General features: G+C 44.1%; 2 protein-coding genes across 2 annotated transcripts; one reads left to right on the top strand and one right to left on the bottom strand.

Annotated features, from left to right (window-relative positions):
* Window positions 1–283: 283 nt before the first annotated feature.
* On the top strand, window positions 284–4879 carry LOC117895454 (enhancer of mRNA-decapping protein 3). The gene is made up of 5 exons (XM_034803126.1): window positions 284–1261; window positions 1434–2378; window positions 2434–2585; window positions 2647–2731; window positions 2798–4879. The coding sequence occupies exons 1-5, from the start codon at window positions 747–749 to the stop codon at window positions 3171–3173; spliced, it is 2073 nt and encodes a 690-aa protein (XP_034659017.1). The 5' UTR covers window positions 284–746; the 3' UTR covers window positions 3174–4879.
* Window positions 4880–7493: 2614 nt separating this feature from the next.
* Window positions 7494–9248, bottom strand: LOC117895456 (putative RNA-binding protein Luc7-like 1). Its single transcript, XM_034803128.1, has one exon. The coding sequence runs from the start codon at window positions 9115–9117 to the stop codon at window positions 7777–7779; it is 1341 nt and encodes a 446-aa protein (XP_034659019.1). The 5' UTR covers window positions 9118–9248; the 3' UTR covers window positions 7494–7776.
* Between the last annotated feature and the right edge of the window lie 25 nt (window positions 9249–9273).

Genomic DNA, 9273 nt, shown 5'->3' with positions numbered 1-9273 from the left:
TTATTGTCGGTGCTCTGACTGGGCCTTCGTAACTTTTTATTTTTCAGTTGCTGTCTTTTTTCAACACACATAATTTTAGAGTCAAGTGAAGCAACGTGAGCAACAGAATGTTCCAGAATATTCCATCAGACGATAGACAAGTCGATCATTCGATTCGGTGAGATCAAATCAGCCAGGCAGTGTGAGCGAGATAAACATATTGTAGTAGAGTCCCAAAAATTCGCAAAAATTCATTGGTATTTCGTTAGTATATTCGCAACTTGGTATTTCCGTCACTTCCGAAAAACAGCCACACCAATGTAGTGAAAATCTAAAAGAAACAAAAATCTAATAAGTTTAGCGAGAGAGTGGGGTGCATTTAAAGAAAACCTAATCAAAATATCGAGGTCATTTGTACGGCAGGAAGCATCACAACAACCAAAAGAAAAATTGCCAATTGAATTGTGTGTGTAACCCGCAAGGACTTGAAAAGCAACGGCCTGTCCACGAGAAGAAGAAGCGCAGGGTCGGCGTGGTGCGTAGTTGGTGTGCGTGTTTGTGTGAGTGAGTGAGTGCGAGCGAAATTGCGTATTAAGAAACGAAACAACAACAACTACGGCTCGAAAAAGAAAGCCTCGAAAAAAATCCAAATACATATATTGAAAACTGCAGACGCAGGCACACGAGAAATTTCCAAAACCCAAAAGCTCCACCGATTGCTTCGCGATTGCCTTACAACAGCAACTACAACAAAAACAGCTTATTTCATGGGTCTGACAGATCAAGATTGGATCGGCTGTGCGGTGTCCATTACGTGCGACGAAGTCTTGGGCGTCTTCCAGGGTCTGATCAAGCAAATATCCGCGGAGGAAATAACCATCGTGCGCGCCTTCCGCAATGGCGTCCCGTTGCGCAAGCAGAACGCCGAGGTGGTGCTCAAGTGCACGGACATACGGAGCATCAACCTCATCGAGCCGGTCAATCAGGATGTGGAAACGCACTCGACGCCCACGGTGATGAACAAGCCCACGCCCGTCAAGTTGCCGCACTTTTCCAATATTCTCGGCAAGCAGCAGCAGTTGCAGCAGCAGCAACAACAACTTCAGTTGCAGCAGCAGCAGCAAGAACAGGATCTGCCACTGTCATCCAGGGGCAAGGCGAATGGCTATGGACGAGGAGAAGGCGGTGGAAATGGTGCTGGCAATGCAGCTACTTCGACGCTTAGCGATAAAATGCACCAACTAAAGCTCATGGAGGCGAATGGACTCAATGGTACAAGGAGGTACGATTTATTCCCATTTTTGTTTCCTCATTTGTGCCCTCTATTTACGCTCTTAATTTATAAATGATCCCAGGCTTCTGTAGTGTAGTGTAGTCTACACGATAAGCCTGGGCTATTTTCCATTAGCTTTGCTTTACTTTAATCTTGAAATTCTCTTGGCATTCCCCCACAGAACGCCGCAGAACTCGCGTGCGCCCAGCGCTCAGCAGCAGCAGCAGCAGCAGCAAATGTCGACGACTCCGAATAGTGTGGCGGCATTCTTTGGCAACATGATACCGCCCAAGGTGGAGGTGAAGCTCGGGGCCGCTGTTGCAGCCGTCTACATTGGGAACAATCGGGAGAGCTACTGCAGCAGCAGTGCGGACGGTAGCAGTGGCAGTGGCGAGGCAGCAGCGGCGGCAGCCAGCAGCAGGCCCATCGATATCATCAGCAACGGCGATGGATACTACAAACAGCCGCAGGCAGCTTCCAGCTACGGCAATGGCAACGGCAGAAGAAATGGAAATGGCAATGGCAACGGAAACGGCTCTTACACCAATAGCAATGGAAATGGCAACGGGAATGGAAATGGAAACGGCAATGGCAATGGCAAGAATAAACGAAATAGAGTGCGACGTGAGAGCAGCATGCGGCAGACATTTGGCAGCGAAGCGGATGATCCACTGCTGCAGGAAGAGTTCGATTTTGAGGGTAATCTGGCGCTGTTCGATAAGCAGGCCATTTGGGAGAACATCGAGTCGACGCGGCCCGATGCGGCGCGTCAACCCGTGAAGCATCATCATCATCATCAGCCGGAGCAAAAGTATCGGCACGACGAGAACATTCTGGCCAGCAAGCCACTTCAGCTGCGACAGATCGAGAGCATTTTTGATGGCAGCAAGGACTTTGTGACTGACGACGGGCTGATCATACCAACCATACCGGCCTTTGTGCGCAGCAAGATTGAGCTGTGTGCCGAGAAGTCGGGATTGTCGTTGCAGCGTCAGATTGATATATTGGCGCGCGGTGCCAGCGACCTGGCCATCACACTGCTGGGCGGTGCTAGACGCCTGACGCCGGCCAATAATCATCAGTGGCCCAAGATAGCCATCATCTGTGATGGCGTCAAGAATATGAGGTGAGCAAAGGGAGCAGCCCCCCAAATATCAAAGCATTAATCCGTCTTTCTGCAGAACAATTAACATTGGAGCCGCAACGGGTCGACAGCTGGCCTCTCATGGCCTGACCGTGTTGCTGTATGTGGAGCAGGCGCAGCTGGTGGGCCAAAGCGTGGAGATTGCCTTATTTAAGGCCACTGACAATGTCATAGTCCATGCCGTGGATGGTAAGCACTAATAAAATCTTAATTTAAACGTACAAAAACCCTTTCCTGTGTTTGTTTGCAGCTTTGCCCACGCCAGATCTTGTGATATTATCGACTAACACCGCTACTCTATCGGATGCAATCAAGAATTGGCTCAGGTTGAATCGGTAAATAGTCTTAAGGGTGGGAGATACGATCTACAATCTTATTGGTTACTATCTTTGTCTCTGCAGCGCCTCAGTGCTTGCCATAGATCCGCCACCGTGTGGTATTAATGATGTGGCTATCAAATACTCTATACTACCTATACTACCATTGAATGGCATATCAACAGCAGCAGCAGCAGCAGCTACAGCTTCATCTTCATCGTCGGCTGCAGCTACACCAACGCCCCTACCGAGCACATCTTCGGCTGCAGCAGCAGCAGCAGCTGTGGCAGCAGCAGTGGCAGCTTCTGCCAAACCAGCAACCCCTTCATCAACGAACAATTGTGGCAAATTGTATTTATGTAACTTAGGTATACCGGATAAATTCTATCGTGATTGTGGCATTAAGTACAAAAGTCCGTATGGACATAAATATGTGATACCGATTCACTCAAAGGACTGAAACAACAAACAAACAACAACATAACCGACAGCAACATCAACAACAACAGCAATCAAATCAATCAATCAACAAGAACACTACACAACACACTCATCCATACACACACACAAACACACACGCACACACACTTTTGTGATGAGATGTTCCATCAGTCCATCAGTTTCCTGTGAATCTAGCTCTTAGTAGTCCTCTCTCTCTCTCTCTCTCTCTTTATCTATCTGTCTATCTGTTTATCTCTCATATCTAACTCGATTTCAACATTTTGTTCAACGACGCGTATACATTTAGATACTTAAGATAAGTTTACACACACACAACCACTCCCCCACCCCCTTTCTATCTTATATATTTTAGTAATTATTCTACTCTTTGCCTTACAACACTTTAATCCATCAAAAAAGCTGCCAATCTTAGCACTTTTATCAACATAATTTAGTCTATTTCTTTTAACTTTAATTTTTTGTAAATCTTTAATTCGATTATTTCACCTTTTGTTCTGAATAGCTAGTCCAGCATTTAAACAAGTTTCAAAAGCTTTGGGAACTCATTTACCTAGGCAACTATTTTAATTCTCCTTTAATTTTATTTGCATACCCCACTCCCCCCACATCATACAGCCTTTAAAAGTGGTCTTCAAACGTAATATTCAGCATAACAAATCGTTTGTAAATAATCAATTCTATGGGAAAGATCATATGTTAATTATTGTGAAGAGTGGAGCAGCGTGCGCAATAAATGCCAAATTCAATGTCTAATTTTAAGCACTAAAATCAACAACTAATTGTACTATACAAAAGCAGAATACAAATTCAAGTATAAAATCAAATCAGTAGCTAAGTTAGTTCGTAAGAGATTCCCGTAAGAGTTGAAAAGAAAAATGTTAAAACCAGAAACCACAAACCACAGACCACAGACCATACCCTACTATACCATACACAGAGACAGAGGATACACTTTCTATATATTGTCGTAGTAGATCTATTATATAAGCGATAATGCGTCGTCCTGGAGAGAGAGCATAATTTTGTACCCATCGAATACTGGAGAGAGTAAAACCAACACAAATTAAACAGAAGAAAAACCGAACAGCAATATTTAAATGTAAATTCTAAAGTGTAGATCGATGATCGATTTTATATCAAGTTAAATCCAATCAAATAGTTCAAAATTTTTAACCAACAACAAAATACAATTAAACTTAAACATTTAAACGAAATGAATTGTTGTAAAAATAGTAATTAAATTAAATTAGTTTCTAAAGTCCATTCATGTTGATGATCATCAAGAGCAAATTCAATTTCCTAGATTTCCATGCATTATAGTAATAGTGTGTAACTGAGAGTTATAGCCGGACGCCCCACACAACCCCCAAGCCCCCCCGTCCGCAACGACTGTTTTGAGTTAGGAGTTAGGAGAGTCAAGACACGAGACACAAGATCTTGAACCAAGGATGTACAAAGTGGAGAAGCGTTGGGAGCATTTGAGAAGGTTTTCCAATCCACAAGACAACATCAACAACAGTACAGAGAACAACCCAGAAACCACCCAAAAATGTCTACAAACAATCCAGACACTTTTTTGGCGGTTACTCGAAAACGCTTTAAAATTGTAAAAGAAATATTTATCTATCTTTCGGGCCAATTGAAATTGTTAAACATACAAGAATGAAGACCTAATTTTAAATACGTATCGTATATATATCTATACATAAACGAAAAGACAAACACAAATTGTACAGAAATTCTCTTTTGGAAAACTCAAAATTAAGCAGAAACAAGAAAACAAAAACAAAACAAATCAAAAAAACGTAAAAGATATATACAAAAAACAACAACAACAACAACAACACCAACCTGAAAAGCAAAAGCCCTTTCAGACCGAAACAGCAATATTTAAAATACAAACAACACCGAGAAGCCTTCTCATGGAAGAAACAAAATTCTGCCTTGTCGCATGTGTTTTTTTTCCTCGGGGGGTATTTGCAGATGTGGGAGCTCAACGGAGTGTGAAACGGGCTACAAATATATGTTGCGATTAGTTCGGGGACTAAACTAATTAATGGCGGAATGGATAAATTATTTAGAGGATTTTTATACATTTTCTAGCGCTACAAGAAAATGTCCTGAGCTAACATCCAAGTAGATCTGATTCCAAATGAAGTTTGCACTTTGCTCAGACATGCAAACTTCTCCTAGACGTATGGCAAAACGCACTCGAAACATCAAGCCGATGTTAATCTTGTCACATTTTATAGCTCAACACACCTTTATGACGGATGTTCCCTACCTAGAGTACACAGTAGATCTCAAGAGTGTGCAGGTAAGCACCCAAAAGAGGGTAAATCCCTCGGATTAAGACTCAGTCTTTCTGTAGCTTATCTCAACACGGTATTTGGCTGTCTTTCATGTTCTCACGCAGGTTCCTAGAAGGCATCAGTTCCCACTGCATTTGCAAGCTAAAATAAAACTCCGATGGTATCACTATAATTCCAGTGCAATTTTATTACAATCCACTTAGATTCATAAAGATAAAAGTTAATATAGATTTGACGTTGAATGTGTGTTTTGTGTGAATAACTTAAGATTGTGTGTGTGTGTGGTGTAATTGTGTGTGTGTATATTTCACTTAAGAGTAGATAAAAATAATAGGCATTGGATTGGGGTAATAAGTAATAGACAAATGTATAAGACAGATCAGATAGAAAATGGAGTTAGCGAATTTTTTTGTTGTCATTAATTGATAAATTCTTACCCACTGATAAATTAGGCGAAAACACAAACAATCTCTCTCTTTTTATACCCGGTACTCGAAGAGTTATGGGATATATATTAGTTATACATACATACATATTGTAGCTCCCTCTTTCACAATAATCCCACTACAAATCCTTGGCTGTCGAAAGAAACGGAACGAACGAAAACGTTAGCAGAAAAGCCCAGACCCAGGCCGAACAATAATTGGATATTTGTATATTGATTATATTGTTTGCTATATTATATTATAGTTATTGTAGTTTTTTGTTTTTAGTTTCTGTTGTGTAGTTGACGACCCGAATACTCACGGATGGCTGGCATTTTGCAGAGCAGATCAGATCAGTGCAGACCAGAGAGAAATTCGTGATTATTGTATGTTAAAAAACTCCTCTAAACCGCTACGAGAGTTTATAGTAAAAAGAATACATATTTTCATTTGGGTTTTTCTTAGTTTTTTGTTGTTTTGTTTTGGTTTTCGGTTGAGAGAGAATATGAGAGTAGAGTGAAGGGAATACGTACGTTGGGAACTGCAACTCCGATACGATAACCCCTACATAGACTGCTGTCTGTCTGCTTACGGTTGAGTATTTTTGTATATAAATATTATACAGTATACATACGTACCACACAGAGCTGCGATCTTCTAGATCTTTATCATATATCAATATATATAATTGCTTCTCTAACGTTAATACGTACCCAACGGAAAACGAAACGAAATACAGAACACAAGGGAGAAACCCTTCCTTTCTCACGCTTAACGGCCGGAGTAGATACGTACCCAAAGCTATCGTATTGGATTATCTGGATTGATTATATTAACTATGTACGAACGAACGAGGATAAATATATCTGCCAAGACAACACTAACGTTAATGCTAGACGTGGGACGTACTTCTGCTGGATATTTTCATTTACTCAATACGTACCCAAAAGAAACGCTGAGTGTGGGCTGCAAAATTGTTGGAACTTCAAGTAGAGAAGAATTACAGATAGAGAAAAAGAGTGTTTTGTTGTTGTTTATATATGGTTGAGGCTTACCCCAGAAAGCTCGTACAGCGATTCACCTCGGTAGGAATCAATAAAGAGAGTTAGGAATAGAGAGCTAAGAGCTGGGGGAATATTACGAGTATAATACGAGTCGAATGGGTTGGTTCTTACAGTGTTACCAACTGGTATATAAAAAGCTCCCTCCATTACAGCTATTCATAAATATTTATATATGCTTTATCCTATCAGTAACATTTTTAGTTCAATTTAATGAATGGCTTTCTCACTTGGCAGTTCGGACAGTTCACGGAGCTCTTCTCTCCCAGTTCTATATGTGATTCTACAGACAACATCAAATATTCTAATATACTACAATTGGCAACACTGTTTTCTTCGTTCTTCTGGGGGGTAGGTTGGAGGGGGGTGGTTCTTCTACATTTGGGGTTTTTCTCTACATACCAAAAACCTCTCTCAACGAGGGATCGAGGGGACTATCAAATCTCATTCATATGTATGCTTCTCTCTCGCTTTCGGTCGGGATTCGTTTTTATATATTCATTTTGGATTGGATTTTGGGGGTTTTGCGGTTAACAGATCTTAGGCTTTATTCGGTCTTAAGGGGTTGCGAGACTAAGATCAAAAATAAGAGATTATTAACAATATACAAATATGTAAAGTTCATCGTTCCCACACGTCTGTTCTGGATGAGCTGGCTCTTCGTTAATTCAATATTTTGTGGTATTTGTTGCTATTTAGTTCAGAGTTTTTCTCTTAGTTTCAGATTGTAGTGACTGTTTTTTTTTTGCTGTTTCTGTTTTCGGATTATTGCTACGTACGTGCGCAGGGTGGGGGAACCTCTCCTAACGGCGGTAGCGTTCCCTCGAGTAGGATCGCCTTCTGTTGTTGTTGTTGTTGTGGTGATTGTTGTTGCTGCTGCTGCCATGATTGTTGTTGTGATTGTTGCCAGCGAAATGATTGTAGTTGCGCCTCTCGCCACGCGGCGATCGATCTCTAGAACGAGAACGACGCCGGTCATCCCTGCGATCGCCGCCGCCGCCTCCTCCTCCACCGCCGCCACCACCAAAGCGTCCACGATCGTTGCGCATGTGACGATCCCTGTCCCGTCGTCCATCGCGCTCTCGATCACGATGATCGCGGCCGTCATTGTTGCGATTGATGCGATCGTTGTCGCGTCCGCCGCGCTGTCCACCGCCGCCACTGCCTCGATCTGGTCCCTCTGGAGCGTCCTTGGTGGAACGCTCAGTGCTGCCCTCGGCCTTGCCATTGCTGCTGCTGTTGCCGCGCTCTCGGTCCCGGTCGCCGCGCTCCGACTCTCGCTGGCGCTGACGCTCCCTGGAACGTGAGCGATGCACGCGGGAACGTCGGTCCAGCTCTCGGCCACCTACAAAGTAGCGATTTCTGCCGCCTCGGCCCTCCTCGTCACGATCTGGTATCTTACCCGTGCGCTTCAGCTCCACCTTGCGCGGGGCAGCGGTCTTCTCCAGCTCGATCAGCTTCTCCCGAATGGTGAGGAAGCCCAGGTGCAACTTACCACCAAAGTGGTCCGCCAGCCGGATGTCGTTGTCGTGGATGCCCAGGTAGGCGGAGCAGACCTCGCAGACGCGCAGCTTCTGCTGCTGGTAGGTGGAGGCGGGCATTGAGGTGCGGTACTCGTGCTCGGCCTTGATCTTCTTGCTGCGCAGCTCGTCGATCTCCTTCATCAGCTCCATGCTGTCCTCCACCTCACCGGCCTCGCCCAGGGCCTCGGCTTTGGCCAGCTTCTTGCCAATCTCCTCGGCCAGGGCGTGGACGGCATTGGCCTTCTCGGCCACCTCAGCGGTCAGCTCCTCCTGCGTCTCCTTTAGCCGCTGCTTGGCCGAGTCTGTGCGTCTGTCGCAGTCCGCAATGAACGCCTGCAGATGCTCCATGGCCTCGATGTCGTAGTAGAAGTCACGCGACTTGGCCGCACTCTCGTAATCTGCACGAAAAGCCAGATCATGCACTTTGGGACACTCACCGAGATCCATGCGTGTGGATGCCAGTATGTCGTGGGGGCAGCAGTCCAGCAGGAACGACTTGCAGACGCGTGTGTCCGAAAACTTCAGCTGTCGCTCGTCCCCGTTTCGGGTGGTGCCCATCAACTGGTCCAGCATCGCCCGCATCTGATCCGTTGCCGACATTTTATTGCTCGGTGCGCTCATCCTGAATGTTCCCGTCTAAATTACACTTTCGACAGCGAATTCAAAGGGATTGTGTGTTGAAAATATAAAATTTTCAATTTTTTTTACCCCTGAAAATATATTTTCTGTGTGTGCTGGCAGTGTGACCGCGGAGTTATCGACGAAAATATACCGTCA

Source organism: Drosophila subobscura, chromosome J (assembly GCF_008121235.1).
Source record: "Drosophila subobscura isolate 14011-0131.10 chromosome J, UCBerk_Dsub_1.0, whole genome shotgun sequence".
NCBI lineage: Eukaryota > Metazoa > Arthropoda > Insecta > Diptera > Drosophilidae > Drosophila > Drosophila subobscura.
Note: the sequence above shows the minus strand (reverse complement) of the source record. Positions and strands in the feature narration are given on the sequence as shown.